The 14,476-nt window shown below is 40.6% G+C and overlaps 3 protein-coding genes across 3 annotated transcripts; 1 reads left to right on the forward strand and 2 right to left on the reverse strand.

Moving 5' to 3' along the window:
- Positions 1–501: 501 nt before the first annotated feature.
- On the reverse strand, positions 502–7,867 carry shmt1 (serine hydroxymethyltransferase 1 (soluble)). The gene is made up of 12 exons (XM_069676060.1): positions 7,840–7,867; positions 6,937–7,073; positions 6,340–6,485; positions 6,100–6,215; positions 5,832–5,992; positions 3,981–4,062; positions 3,636–3,848; positions 3,427–3,540; positions 3,212–3,334; positions 2,050–2,166; positions 1,828–1,938; positions 502–1,305 (listed from the first exon to the last, which is right to left on the reverse strand). The coding sequence occupies exons 2-12, from the start codon at positions 7,027–7,029 to the stop codon at positions 1,133–1,135; spliced, it is 1,449 nt and encodes a 482-aa protein (XP_069532161.1). The 5' UTR covers positions 7,030–7,073; positions 7,840–7,867; the 3' UTR covers positions 502–1,132.
- A 760-nt stretch (positions 7,868–8,627) lies between these two features.
- Positions 8,628–11,126, reverse strand: pdap1b (pdgfa associated protein 1b). The gene is made up of 6 exons (XM_069676151.1): positions 11,009–11,126; positions 10,622–10,713; positions 10,312–10,413; positions 10,060–10,181; positions 9,556–9,707; positions 8,628–8,720 (listed from the first exon to the last, which is right to left on the reverse strand). The coding sequence occupies exons 1-6, from the start codon at positions 11,019–11,021 to the stop codon at positions 8,665–8,667; spliced, it is 537 nt and encodes a 178-aa protein (XP_069532252.1). The 5' UTR covers positions 11,022–11,126; the 3' UTR covers positions 8,628–8,664.
- A 465-nt stretch (positions 11,127–11,591) lies between these two features.
- On the forward strand, positions 11,592–13,557 carry bud31 (BUD31 homolog). Its single transcript, XM_069676181.1, has 4 exons — positions 11,592–11,752; positions 12,307–12,429; positions 12,574–12,740; positions 12,912–13,557. Exons 1-4 carry the CDS (start codon positions 11,659–11,661, stop codon positions 12,960–12,962), a joined length of 435 nt encoding a protein of 144 aa, XP_069532282.1. The 5' UTR covers positions 11,592–11,658; the 3' UTR covers positions 12,963–13,557.
- Positions 13,558–14,476: the final 919 nt, after the last annotated feature.

Below are 14,476 nucleotides of genomic sequence, written 5' to 3' on the forward strand. Positions count from 1 at the left end.
GTTTTCAAATCTATATTTTGATATATTACATTTGTTCCCGTGTTTTTTTTCTGCTTAACTGTTCATTTTAATTTTCTATTTGAAGATCTAAATTCCACCTTCTACCTGTTGCCACGGGAGAAACAACCTGGCGGAAATCACAACATAAAAAAAGAAATATATGGAGTTTGGGAGGTCTCATGCAGGAATAAAAACATTTGTGCACTAGATTTAATTGTACATGAACATGATTTATCAATTCATTTGCCAGAGTTGGCAATTTCCTCTTAAATTGCACTCAGATTCTTTGTTATATATGTTGGAATTCTTTGTACATCCCATCAGCAATCACTTGATCAAATATAAATGATAAAAGAGACAATAGAATAAATAAAAATAAAAAGCCTTGGAAAGTTAACAAATTAACCAAGAAGCAAAACAATGTATTTATTAAAACTCAACTTCTCGTTATGAAATGTATTTTTATATAATCTACAGAAACAGAGAACAGTTGTGGTTTCAATCATTTTTATTTTATGCAGTCTTATCAAAGTTCACAACATTTAATCACATAGGGAAGATAAAACCGTTGTGCCACTGGAGTTTGGACTTGGTGATCCCCGACATAAATTGTAATGATCTACCATCAGGTACAATCCCTCATGGCTCATCTTTTTGTGACAGTTTGCAAATATTTATAATCTTAAGAAAGATCTTTTTTTGCAGAAGTTTTGATGTAAGGCACTCAGATCATACGCAGTAGTCAACGTCATTATGGTGGCATTTATTAGGAGTAAAAAGTATGAGTTCATTGTTTTTTTTATTGTAGGGTCTTCATTCCACGGTACAGTAACTTTGAAATTGTAAACAAAAGAAATGGTGATTTTGGACAAGATTAAAGCTTAAAAGTGATCAGACACCAAATCCCCATCATCAACATTAAAGGCACTGAAGCAACACTGAAGTCTGCAGGTCTATCTTTCCATTAAGACAAAGCTGTTCGAGGCCAAAATTGAGCTGCTGTGAGGTAAAGAGGAAGGATCTCGTTTTGACAGGTGACAGATTGAACAGTCATAAGAAATATACACAAGTAACCGCACTAAAGTTGTGTTGCATCAGTCCCAGCAGCCATCAGCGCCCGATCTGCCGCCATCTACAGCTCAGGCAGGCCCGGCATGGGGAACTGACCGGCGAAAGCTTCCACCTCTGCCCTGATTTCTGCAACCCGCTGCTGGAACTTCTCTCCTGTCGCCAGAGCCTGAATGTACTCCTTCAGAGTGGCTTTGGGATCCAGGCTTCTCTGCACCTCCAGGGTCAGCACGATAGCTGCAGGAGACAAGGCAGCAGGGAGGGATCTTAAAGTGGAATTTCATTTATGTGAAATTGTTTTGTTTTCATGAATGGCTCTAAATACGACCACCGGCATAAGCTTCAGTTTCCTGAGCAATGTAGAAGAATCTTAACAGAAATAAATACTGAACTTCACCACAATGTAACCAAAGTCTTTAATTTAAACTGCTTAAAGTAAAACAAGTTTCTATGAGTGCTTCTTGGGGATGGACTTCTCCTCTCTTATGTTTTAATGCTAACCATATTAGCCCAAAATCAAATGTAATTAAACTCTCAGCCATCTGTTCAAGCTAAAGCTAGCCGCCGGTTAGCCTAGCTTACAGTTAATACTAAGAATATGTGAAATCAAATAGCCCGCTCTGTTTAAAGGCAACTAAATCTTCCCAGTGGCACCTCTAATCCTCCACCTGTCCTGTGCCGTTTGTTTGACTTGAACAAAAACATGTGTAAACACGATAATGTGGTTTTGCAGTGTGTTTAAATCCTCTAAAAGATTACCTCTGTGAATGAACTCAGCCACCTTCTTGAAGTCGTCCTCCACCAAGCCTCTGGAGGACAGAGCCGGAGAGCCAAACCTCAGACCACTGGGCCGCAAAGCGCTCTTATCCCCTACACAGACACATGCACAGAAACATTAAGAGGGACACTCTGGATGTGAAAAACACATTTATAGGAAACCTTCACATTGACAAAGGGAAAGGGCACATTAACACACAGTACCTGGACAGGTGTTCTTATTACAAGCGATGGCACAGGCCTCCAGAACCTTTTCAGCTCGGCCTCCATCGGATCCTTTGCTGCGCAGGTCCAGCAGGATCAGGTGGTTGTCTGAGCCGCCTTCACAGGAAGAAGAACAGAGTGTTAGAAGACACTACATGGCCAAATCCCAATCCCCACACTCACAGACTTTGAGGCACGTTCCCTTTAAGTGTGTGAGCGTCAAATCACTTTCAATGAGTCCACATGTCTGACTTTTTGGTAGTATCCCAGAGTTCATAGCCAACTTGGTGATGTATGCAAATGTGATTGACCAGCCCGCACTAGTATTTAATAAAGTTTGAAAAAGAAAAAAACCCTTAATGTAAACAAAGCGAGCGTGGACGGTGACAGGAAGGTCTATCTGTAAGTCACAACATTTAGTTCATCACTTATGTGGATATTCATAGCACGTTTTTAGAGATGTTTATGTTTTACAGTTAAATATATTAAAGTATTAACATTAAAGCCTTTCTGACTTTTGATAGTTTGATAAAATATGTAAACACTGTAATGTAAGAGATAATTACATGCTGGAGGTTGGCTTTTTTTCTAATCATCTTGTTTCCGGGCAACGTGTGATGTCACGATAGTGCGTCCCATTCCTGATATTTCTGCAGTTCTCAAACCCTCACAGACTCAAGCACTGCACGCCTGACGCCATTAAAATCCTGAAGGGTAATATCCCTCATTCATCTATACAATCAATCATTAAAAAGCCTCCATCATAAAGCATACGTCATAACCTTTTGCTTTTAAGAGAGGGTTTGGTTTTATATATTTTGACTGTTTTTATTTGAAAGTATATGAAAAGACATTTCTTTCTTTCTATTTATATTAATGTTTAATTGAAGCTAATGTTTGCAGACTGTTCATTAAAAAGAGAAAAACTTTTAATTATGATTATAATTCTCCTAATAACAGGAAACAGGTTGCAAATCATCTAAATTCTCAAAGGATCTGCAGATTATCAGTGATAATTCTAACCTTGGCCTTGGCCTAACATATTTTCCATCATTTACTGTCTCCAAAGGACTTAAATTAAAGAGTAAATTAAGGACAGTGTAATTGTTTTTTGTCGCAATATGCTCCTTCAGCGTCTGCAGAGCTGCACAGCGGCTCTTACCTGTGACGATCTTGTAGCCGTGGTCAATAAGGGCTTTGGACAGAGCTTGGCAGTTAGCAAGAACCTGCGTCTGGTAGGCCCTGAACTCTGGTGTCATGGCTTGTTTCAGAGCTACAGCAACACCTGCCAGGGAAAAAAATAAGAAAACATTAATGAGATGAGATACGGAGAGAAATGAATGAAACTGAAAAAACACTTAAGGAAAAAAGGTGTACCGGCAATAGCGTGGTTGTGTGGTCCTCCCTGCAGCCCTGGAAACACAGCCTGGTTGATCAAAGACTCCAAGTTGTACAGAGTCTCCTTCCCTTTGGCGTCGACACTCCGCACACCTGGACGAGGGAAATAAAAGATAAACAGGAGAAAAACATAAACAAACATAAACTCATGGCTAAACAAACACGACAAGGGGTGTGTTTATTCCTACCTTTCCTGTAGAAGATGAGTCCAGCGCGGCAGCCTCGCAGCGTCTTGTGCGTTGTGGTGGAAACGATGTCACAGTGATCAAAGGGGGTGGGCACCACTCCAGCAGCCACCAGCCCACTGATGTGAGCCATGTCCCCCATCAGATAGGCACCGTTCTCGTTAGCAATCTGCTTCAGGCGGGCGTAGTCCAGGTTGCGTGAATAACAGCTTGTTCCTGGAGATGAAGAGGACGCATCATTTCTCTGATTTGGTTTAAAATATGAAAGTTAACAGGTTCTAGCAGAAGTCAGTATGCGCTCTGTGTATGTGTGTGTGTGTGTGTGTGTGTGTGTGTGTGCTAAAGGACCTGCAATAATGAGTCTGGGGTGAAACAGCCGAGCGTTTTCTTGAAGTCTGTCGTAGTCGATGAGGCCGGTTTCTGGATTCACCTGAAAGCAGAAGAACATTTCATATTAAATACAAAAAAACACAAATGTAAAACATGATATAAAAGGGTTGTGCTTCGGCCATGAACACATTAGACTCAAGTTAGAAAATATATTAATCAAATCCTCTTTATTCCATCAGGTTTCCACCACATCTTAAACCTGTTTGCTGTATTTATTTGTTTACACTGAGCTTTGACTAAATTATTAAAACGTTTTTATTATTATGTAAACTGAGAACTTTGGATGCATAGTGTCTATTTAAATGTAGATGATCTATTATTTACTCAACACTGCGTTAAAGTTATAACCTCAAAGATCTCAGTTTCGTTCTCTTCGGCGGCACCTATGGCGATAAGTGGTAATTGCAGGAGCACCCTTCCCAGATATCCAGACAGTGCTGCATGTGTGACGTCCACGGTTGGCTCCGGTTGTAACTCTTGATTTTCCTGGCTGACGGTCGCTTTCCTTTTCAGACTGTTTGCTTCATCTGAGCGTCGAGTTTGTTTCTTCTTCTTTGGATTTTCACTTCTTGTTGAAGTTGTATCTGTAGTCATCCATCTTTTCTTTGTTTGTTCAGACATAGTAGATTACTGTTTTTAAAGATTTTTGTTTGGCCTTTGGCTTTATTTATAGGACAGCTGAAGATAGAATGATGGGAGTAGAGAGTGGGGGTTGACATGCACCAAATGATCGGCAGACTGGGAGTCAAACCTGCGATCAGTGCGACGAAGACTGTAGCCTCTGTATATGGGGCGCCTGCTCTACCGACTGAGCTAAACAGCGCCCCTAGTAGATTACTGTTTACTCGCAACATTTGCAGAGACCGGAAAAGCAGCCGCTTAGCTCCGCCTACCCTCTCTGGCAGACCAACCACTGCTGGCTGATGGAAAACGCATCACTAAGTGGGCGCCGCTTGTGATTTCTTTCTGTGAAAGTCGCCACAGACACCCAGTCTGTAATTCTGCCAATGCAAAGGCTTTCATCAGTGGGCCATAGGCTCAGTCACCATTGTGTTACCTCATTTGGTAGGCGACTTAACAGACATTTATTTACATGAAAATCTTTGAGATTATTACTGTAACACTCATCTGGAATGCTTGTGTCTTTTTTTTCATCATAGCTTGATCTGCTTATTTTCTAAATTAAACAATCTTGAGCAACAGCCCAAATCCCAAAGGCTCTCTCTTCACAGTCACAAATAAATCAGTAAACCTTCCCATTTAAGAGGCTGTAACCAGCAGATGCTGACATGTCTGTTTCTAACTGTAGAGTTAAGCTGCATTTAGAAGACATGGTGCAGAAAACAACAAGGTTTAGATAGTATAGTTTAAAGTTGGTGATACATTCTTTCTGTTTCGACTCCCCAAAGTCATCTTTCTCGTCTTTTCAGCCGTCATGAAGAGCCACAGGCCAGAATCATGTGCACATAGTTTTACTAACGGGTCTAATCTTGTTCCACTTAGTGAGGACTGCATAATGCACACATTTCTTCTCCAGCCTGAAAACGTGTTTCAGAGAGAAACCCGTTTAATTTATACTCAAACACAAATAAAGGATTTTGTGAAGCTCACAGTGACAGCGAAAAACATCAAACACAAGAGACGTGTTCGAATGTCAAGATGATACTCCAGTTTAAAGAGTACATATTCTCAGTCTATACCACAATAACTTCCTTCATAGTGAGAGCATTGTGACTTACAAACATTACAGTTTATGCTTTATTAAATCTTTCTTATGAGTGTGAGTTGAAAAATGTGATTGTTCAGTACCTTGTACGGCATGGACTCAAAGAAGATGGACGTCGCTGAGATTTTCTTCTTCTCCGTCATGAAGCCGTGTGTCAGGTGACCTCCGTCAGGTAGGTCCAGTCCCATGATCCTGCCATGGGGCTCCACGATGGCCGTGTAGACCGCAAAGTTAGCAGGCGAGCCTTACAGAGAAGCAGAAGTATGATAAGTCAGAGAGAGGGATGAAGAAGAGGATGCAAGAGAGACGACACTAAGAGAGGAAATGGAAGAACAGTTTTGGATGCGATACCCGAGTATGGCTGCACGTTGACGCCCCATTTCTCTGAGTCCAGACCGTAGGCCTCCAGCGCTCGCTTCTGACAGAGTCTCTCCAGTTCATCAACATGCTCCGTACCACCATAGTACCTGAGCACATGGATCATACGGATTATTACCCCCATATGCTAATTATTTGTTAAATACATACAATACAGAAGAATGCACTGCTCATACCACGTGCTGTAACATTTGGATTGATTCATTCTCGTACCTCTGACCGGGATATCCCTCAGAGTACTTGTTGTTCATGCAGGAACCCAGAGCCTCCAGGACAGCTCTGCTGGCAAAGTTCTCTGACGCGATCAGCTCCAGACCGTACGTCTGCCTGTGCTTCTCTTTTTTAATGATAGAAAACACCTGAGACACAAAGACGCCAAGTCAAATTCAGGTCCTCAGACAAGCTCTTCAGTGAAAAACAAACAAGAATTAAACTAAATGATAATGAAAAGAAGTTGTAGCTCTTAAAATCCCTGTGCTTTTAGCTACTTATTAAAAGGGTTGCTATCACCATGGATACAAAAGGGCCCCTAGGACCAGACACGTGAAAAGCAACCCACACCACGTACATCAGGAGACTTGTAGTTGTGTTGTGTGTAGTTATTTTGTCTCTCTGCAGTTATTTTACATCTATTTGTAGTCGTAAAGTGTCATTTGTTTTGTCCCTTTGTGGTCATTTTGTGTCATTTTGTAGGTGGTGCTGTTAACGGTCACTTTACAGTGGCCTTCTGACATCCTGGCCCCTGGACCTGTACCAGATGTGGCATGTTTAGTAATCCCTCCATGCCTATAACTGTAAAAGAACACAAACCTCCGAGTCATTGACAGACAGAGGCTCCAGCATCATCTTGTTGTGGGAGTCCCATGTTTCTTTGCTGACATGGTGGCCGTTTGTTAAAGACATGGTTGCTTCTTCTGTGGTCGCACAAAGAGGAAAGTTAAATGTACCTAGAGAAAATATACAAAAAACAATATTCAAAAAGCTGCAATAAGTAAATAATGTAAAATAAGTGCTGCTGACAGGCTGGTAAGAGCCAAACAGATTCGTTGTTTCATCCCTAACGCCTCAAACAAAGGCGCCCACATGGAGCACCAGCTGAGTGTCCACAGTTATGTTGCAACTCTTCAGCTATGGCCTGACATGGTAACACCAGTTAAACCTTGACCCCTTACAAGGACTTCAAAACAAGGGTTGTTAAGTAACTTAGATTACACATTCACTCCTCCATAAAGTTGACAGATATTTGTCCGCTTTGTTTACACTTGCCAAATCTCTATCTGAGGCTGCCAACAAATATAAAATCACTTCAGGTCAGTCATGCGTCTGTCAACAGCTAACGTTAGCCGAGCACACGACTGTTTATACACGACTGACCCAGGAAGAGAGCAGAAAAGGCTAAAGTAAAATTATTTATTAAACCGTTATGCTCCAGCGTTAAAAATATGCACTAACTTTTTTGCTGACTTGGTTTTTACTTTAGACAAGAAACACTTTAGGTTCGTGTCTGACATCTGCTTGCATAAATATCACGACAGTGCGGGTGTTATGACTCCGCCGGGAGAGGAAAACTACTCGATAAATGCGGCCAAATAAGACATTAAAACATACCGTTATCCTTCTTAAAATATTATTATCTACAATCATTAGCGACTAATGTGTTTAAATTTCCCTGAGCCTCAATAAAACATTAACTTGTAATGTTAGTTAACTCACCAGTTCTGCAGAGACTCCGCCGCTGTAACTTGTCAAAACTGGAGTGAAATGCAGACCACTTGGTCGTAACAAAAAAGCTTCTTCATGGGGGAATAAAGTCCGCCAAACTTGCGACCAATCAGCGCGCTCCTTCTTCTTCTTTTAGATCCCGCACATTCGATGCATTGCCGCCACCCAGTGTTCGAAAAGTGAAGTGTGTGTTTATTTCCCCACAGTAAAAGACCGAGGTTAGACGAAAACTTGATGATAAAAATAAATGGTAATTATATATGATAATTCTGACTTTTTATCTCATAATTGTTAATTTTATCTATAATTACTATTTTATAATCGTGATCACATTTGTATCACATAATTTCACATCTTTTTCCTGACCCATGAACCCTACATGGACTCTCTAGCAGCAATTTTCTTACAAGAAAATAAACAGAAATAGACACATTGACTGGTTTCGTCATATTAATCTGACATATATATTTATGACTCTGTTATATACAATGTACGATCCCAGAAAAAAACATAGTGGCAAAGCTCAGTTAGCAAAGTTGGTATTGTACAGTGATAGATATCCCATTTTTAATATCATGTACATATCGTAGGTAGAGAAGGTTCATTCCAAGTGTGAACATGAAGACACTTGGTTTCTTTTTTCCAATTGTAGCTTTACTTCCTGGAGGGATTAACAAGGCCAAAATATACACAATCCCTCTCCACTGGTGTCTCCTCTACCATTCTTCAAATATGTTACATTAATGACAACATTATAGCTCCCTCTTTAAAAATAGTCAATGAACCCGTGGGAGTGCGTCTGATAAATACTCTGCATCATTTCATTGCGAAGGGGTTTATTCCTCTGGCCGCTGCTGCCGCTGCGTCTTTTGCTGGAAGCAGGGAATAAAAGACACAATCAGTTTGAAACATGGTATAAAAACTGAAAGTACAAAGCTGCTGTGATTGAAGTCACTGCATAGAACAAATATTTATAAACCATAAATACAAAGAAAAATACGAGCTAAAGATGTATATTTTTAGCTCGTATTTTATGGTTTAGTATTTACCCTAACCCTGCTTTGATTAAATCACCAGGTTAGATTATCAGTGAACCTAACACAAATCCAAACCAGTTCTTGCATATCTTAGTTTCAACATATAAAGATTGTCTGGACAAATTCCAAAGTGTCATGATCCAACAGGTTTTCCCTTCTTCCTGCTGAGGGAGGGGTTTCAGTTCAATTGCAAAACTAATGCTGAATTAACAAAACAAAACCAGTAAGTAAATAGGAAAAACCTACAAGGCTGAAAATAATCAATTCCCTAAGGGCCCGATCAGACAGAGCGCGTTTTGCAGGCTGTAAAACAGGAGGCACACCGCACACTGTTGAAGCCTACGGTTAAAAAAAGAGCAGCTCGCTGCACCTTTTTTTTTCTACTGTTAAGGCCACCAACGACTCATTACCTGTCATTAACCTAACGGTTATATTGTAAACTGACAGAGGGCCCGCCTCTCCTCTCATCCGATTTGGACAATCAGAAAAAACAGCAATGACGTCAGGAGCTTTTATGCTTTGAGTTGAAGTTTCCTCAAAAACGTGAGGTGCTCTGCAACGCAAAAGCAGCGTGCAAAAAGCGTCCCTCTCATTGAAAACAATGACAAAAAAGCCCCCAGCTGCTAAAACATGTTCTGTCTGATCGGGCCCTAATACAACTTCTTCTTACCTTTTTTCTCTTCCTCTTTCTTTTTTGCCGCATCTTCTCTCTGTTTCTTGATGATGGCGAGGCGAGCGAGGTCAGCTTTGGCCTGGTCCGTCTTCCCTGCCAGGTGCATCTTCATGTAGCGCTCTTTCGCTTTCTGCTTCTCAATCTCCTCTCTGTGTCAGTGTGGTTGTTTGTTAAGGTGGGGAGAGTGACACAAGGGAAAAACACTATCAACAGTGTACATTGAGAGCCATGATTTTTTGCATGAAGCAGCATTAAACAATTTTCAAAGTAAAGTATTGGCATTGTATTTTTGGGTAATTTCTCATACAGTGCAAAAATATGCTGCAATATAATAAAACACACAAACCATTTAACATTTATGTAACATAAAACACAACACAGTAAAACTGTGTATCAGTGCTTCATACTGCTCTACACCACTCAAAATGTTATTAATAAATACTATACGTCCTATTTAGCAGTTATTGATGTTATTGATGTGTTATGACACAAAACACACACCTCTCTCTCCTCGATAACTGCCTGGGCTCATCCACCTCGATCTGCGTCACCTTCTTGGACTTCTGAGCCACTCTGTTGGGGTTCTCGATTTCTATCAAGCCTTCCACGCCCGCTCTCCTCCTCTGCAAACACATCACAACAGCTTTGTATATAGCATCTCCACAAATAAACATGACATAATAAATACTTTATAATATATATCAATGTGTGCGGTTGCAGATTAAGATAGAGAAAGAAACTCTGTGGCTGTACCAGAGAATTTTCATCATCGCTGTCTTCTGATCCCGATCCTGGTAGCTTCTCCTCCGCCAGGTCATTCGGAGCTGCTCCTGCCTCCTCCTGCTCCTGCTCATGCTATAACACATGCATGGAGAACAGGCAGACCATTATAAAACCAAGGTATCCGGTCAACCACTTGCAGTTACAAAAAAAACCCGGGTTTTTACTCCATCCAAACATCCCAGCAGCTGATTTCACTTCAACGCCCCCCTTTTTTGTTAGTGGAGTCTGAACACTCTTCAGATAAATAAATAAAATTAAGTTAAAAATTATATAAACAAACCTTTTTCCTTTCCTTCTCTTCCTTCATCTGAGCGTCTATCTCCTCGGGGCTGGTGTACGTCCGCACGCGACCCTTGTGGCCACCTTTCCTACCTGCAGTGATGAACATAGTGAAAAATGACATCACACACATATTTGTGTACACGTTGAACAGCTGGGGTGAAGAACAGCAAACAGACAGGTGTCAGAATAGGCAAGGTGGTTCATAAACATGCTGTCAGTGCTTGTTGAATGTTTAAATATAGATATGTAAGTTTGTGAAACTATCCTCGCTCTAGAGAGGCGTGTTGACTGGTTTGCTGGCTGTTGTTTGATGGCTAACAGCAGGCTATCAGATGTACAAAAAACGGCTTCAGCATAATGTAGCCGTTTTTGTGGTCATTCTTACCTCCTCTGGGCATTTTGACAAACGAAGCCTTTATTATAAACTGGTTGACCAATAAATACTGACATAAAACATATGAGTTAAAGCAGCCGCACGAACTGACAGCTGGCTAAACTCACTTTCGGTGTGAGTAACACAATACTAACAGTAGTTCAAGAAGTTGCCTGTTTACAAATTAACAAAACAAGAGTTTTCTATGTTTTTAGTAAACACGATTGCCACTTTAAACCAGATACTACATACACTTCCATAAAACGCCAATTTTCTCAACCAAATGTTATGAGACATAAAATAAAATTGACTAAATCGTGTTATTTTTCTTAAGTCAATATCCTAGTGTGCTAAAGTGATGCAATACGACAGGATCGACAGAAAGACCTCTATTTTGATTTAATCTAACCAGACATCTCTTTATTGTCCTAAATAAATGTTGACATAAACATATGTGGAGTGTTAATGCAAGAATTTATTTTAAAAGTTATCAAACACCAATTTGATGGAGTATGTTTATTTTGGGTGGTGACATCATTCGCGGGACGACAAAATGAAATGGACCCCCGAGTGACGTCATATTATCGCGCCTAAGACGGGTTCAACGGATCTAAACGAAAACACCGTAAGCTTTTGTTCTATTTTGTACATACCAGAGCAAAATGCCCAAAGTTAAGAGGAGTCGGAAACCGCCTCCAGACGGCTGGGAGCTCATTGAGCCCACTTTGGACGAGTTGGATCAGAAAATGAGAGAAGGTAAGCCGGTAACGTTAGAATATGAATATCCTGATGCTACTCACAACGCTTGGCCGTCGGGCCACAAGCACTACGTGCTCTTTGTGGAGGGGGAATAATTTCTGCATTCACCGTTCAATGTCTTTAACTGTTGACAGATATTCTCATTCAGTTTTGTTTTATTAATCCTTGAATGATGCAGTTCAGGCTGTTTTGAGATTTTAGAAAATGTTGCACTCGTTAATTAACACGAGTGTAGGTATCTCGTATTGAACAAAAGTCTACTGATGCAGTGTTCATGTGTTCCCTGTTAATAGATGAATGGTTCTCACAGTTTAATGTTAAAATATCGACTGACCTGCACAGAATCCTGATCCCAACTTCATCCAGCACCTTTTTAATATTTTGGAAGGTCAACTGAAATCAAGGCCTTATCTCCTAACATCAAATGTGACATCCCCACCATGCCACTATCCACATTTAACCCAGAGGGGCGTTTGAAACATTCAAGCAGATGCATCACTGATTTTTATTTCTACTTACCAAAGCTTTCCTGTTTTTCCTCCTTGTCCCAGCTGAAACAGAGCCTCACGAGGGAAAGCGAAAGGTGGAGTCTCTATGGCCAATTTTCAGACTGCATCATCAGCGGAGTCGATACATCTTCGACCTCTTCTACAAGAGGAAAGCCATCAGCAGAGGTACTTTACATCTAATGTATCCCATTTCCCTCCTTTCTTCCTCAACTGTCAACTTCAGCGTTTTATATAATCCTTCCCAGCATGATATATTTGGGAATTAGCCAAATGAAACACACATTCTTTAATGTGTGTGTCTCCTCACAGAGCTGTATGAGTACTGTATAAAGGAAGGCTATGCAGACAAGAATCTGATTGCCAAGTGGAAGAAGCAGGGCTACGAGAACCTGTGCTGCCTGCGTTGCATCCAAACACGAGACACCAACTTTGGCACCAACTGCATCTGCAGAGTCCCCAAGAGCAAGCTGGAAGTTGTAAGTTTGAAACACTTACAGTGATTCTTGCTAACGCCGTTTTAGAAACAGGATATTTCATAAAGAAAATTAAATCTTCCTCAATTGTGACTTTATGGCACATTCAATAGGCCTGTCTGTTCCCTGTGTGTCCTCCTAGTGTTAACCCTGCTTTGTTTTTCCTCATTGCAGGGAAGGATCATTGAATGCACCCACTGTGGATGCAGAGGATGTTCTGGCTAGGAGCCGTTTTTGGACATCTGGTCTACTTTCTGTTGGGTATCTCCCAGCCTCCATCTGTGCTTTCTCAAAACCCCAAAGCAACATTGTCTTATTTCAATTTCATCAGAAACGAAACGCTGACATCGTTCATCTTTAACTGCCTTCATGGAGGGAGGGGGGGGCGGAGGTTTATACTCTCCTCCTTATAACACAGGGGAGCAAAGGAGAATACAAGAGAGGGGCCATTTTTTATGACTTACATTTGTTTTCCATGTTTTTGTATGTACATAATGTGCCCTCAAATCCAAAAGCTCGAGGTAGGACGGTGAAATTAGCATTTTCTGGATCAGGACTGTCATCCAAGCGAGTCGCGCCCACTGTGAAGTTCATTTTAAAATCTAATGTTTCATTTCATTTCATTTAGAAAGGGCTGGGAGGAAGTGATTTATGTTTGGAATGTCATTCTTTGAACCTTAAAACTTCTTCATTATTGTTCTTGTCTTATTTTAAATAAAACAGTTCAGATTTATTTTCTCTCTTACTTTTCATATTTTCGGATTTTGTGGTTTTATCTGCATTTAACACTTTTATCTTCTGAATAAAAAAAAGAACCCATTATAGTCTGTGGATATGGATTCTTGCGCCAATCACTGGACAGTTGAAAACCCAAGGGAGTACTTCCTCCTAGCATGTAAATTGTGTCTGTGTTTCCATTTTGATGTTGGTGACCTTTGCACACGGTCAGTTTCTTAAAAAGGACAAAATGGAGGTTTGTTAGGACTAAAATATTTTTCATTCGTCATGACTATAAAACAGAAAAGTTTAGACACAAAAAGGTCAGTATTCCCAAACTCATTTTCATATACAACATTGTTTAGCTACAGTAGAAATAGTTGCTTTTGTTGACCTTGCTTTCATGTTTTGACTATTAGTTGTATAGAGAGCAGATTCTCACTCAGTAGTTTAAATTATATGGTATAAACTACTACTTGTTTAGACTATAGACTACTTCCTGTTTACTTCCTGGTTCGGTATTATTGATCCCCAGGGGGGAAAATTGTCATCTGAGGCACAAAAATTGCATAGGATGTTTACATCTCACTAAATCAAATCCTTGTAACTGCACAACAGTTAAAATATTGAGCTGCTTGTGTGTGAGCCCTGCTTACGTGTAGCCCTGTAAGATCACAAAGAGGAACTTGCACATCTCCCATAAACGTAGTCTTTCAGATTTAATCATTCAGGGCCGAAGTGAAAAGTACAGCTTGTTTCTAACTAACTCCGTCCCTGCGGAACAATCTTACTGTACAGACAATAGTACTGTTGTTCTCGATCACTCATCTACTGCCACTTCCTCTCTCAGACTTCCTGACCACCTTCCTGCTCCAGCAGGGCAATTAGAGGTTTTCACAAGACAGCATTTATTATTCATGACACCTCAAATGCTCACACATCCGTCATCGCGAAAGCAAGTCACACAGACACGAGCCTGATGGATTTCTTCATGTTTAATGCTAATCTGCAGGTCGCATTGG

The sequence above is a fragment of the Semicossyphus pulcher genome, unplaced genomic scaffold (assembly GCF_022749685.1).
Source record: "Semicossyphus pulcher isolate SPU_LCO1_2020_fin unplaced genomic scaffold, fSemPul1.0.p SCAF_25, whole genome shotgun sequence".
Classification (NCBI taxonomy): Eukaryota; Metazoa; Chordata; class Actinopteri; order Labriformes; family Labridae; genus Semicossyphus; species Semicossyphus pulcher.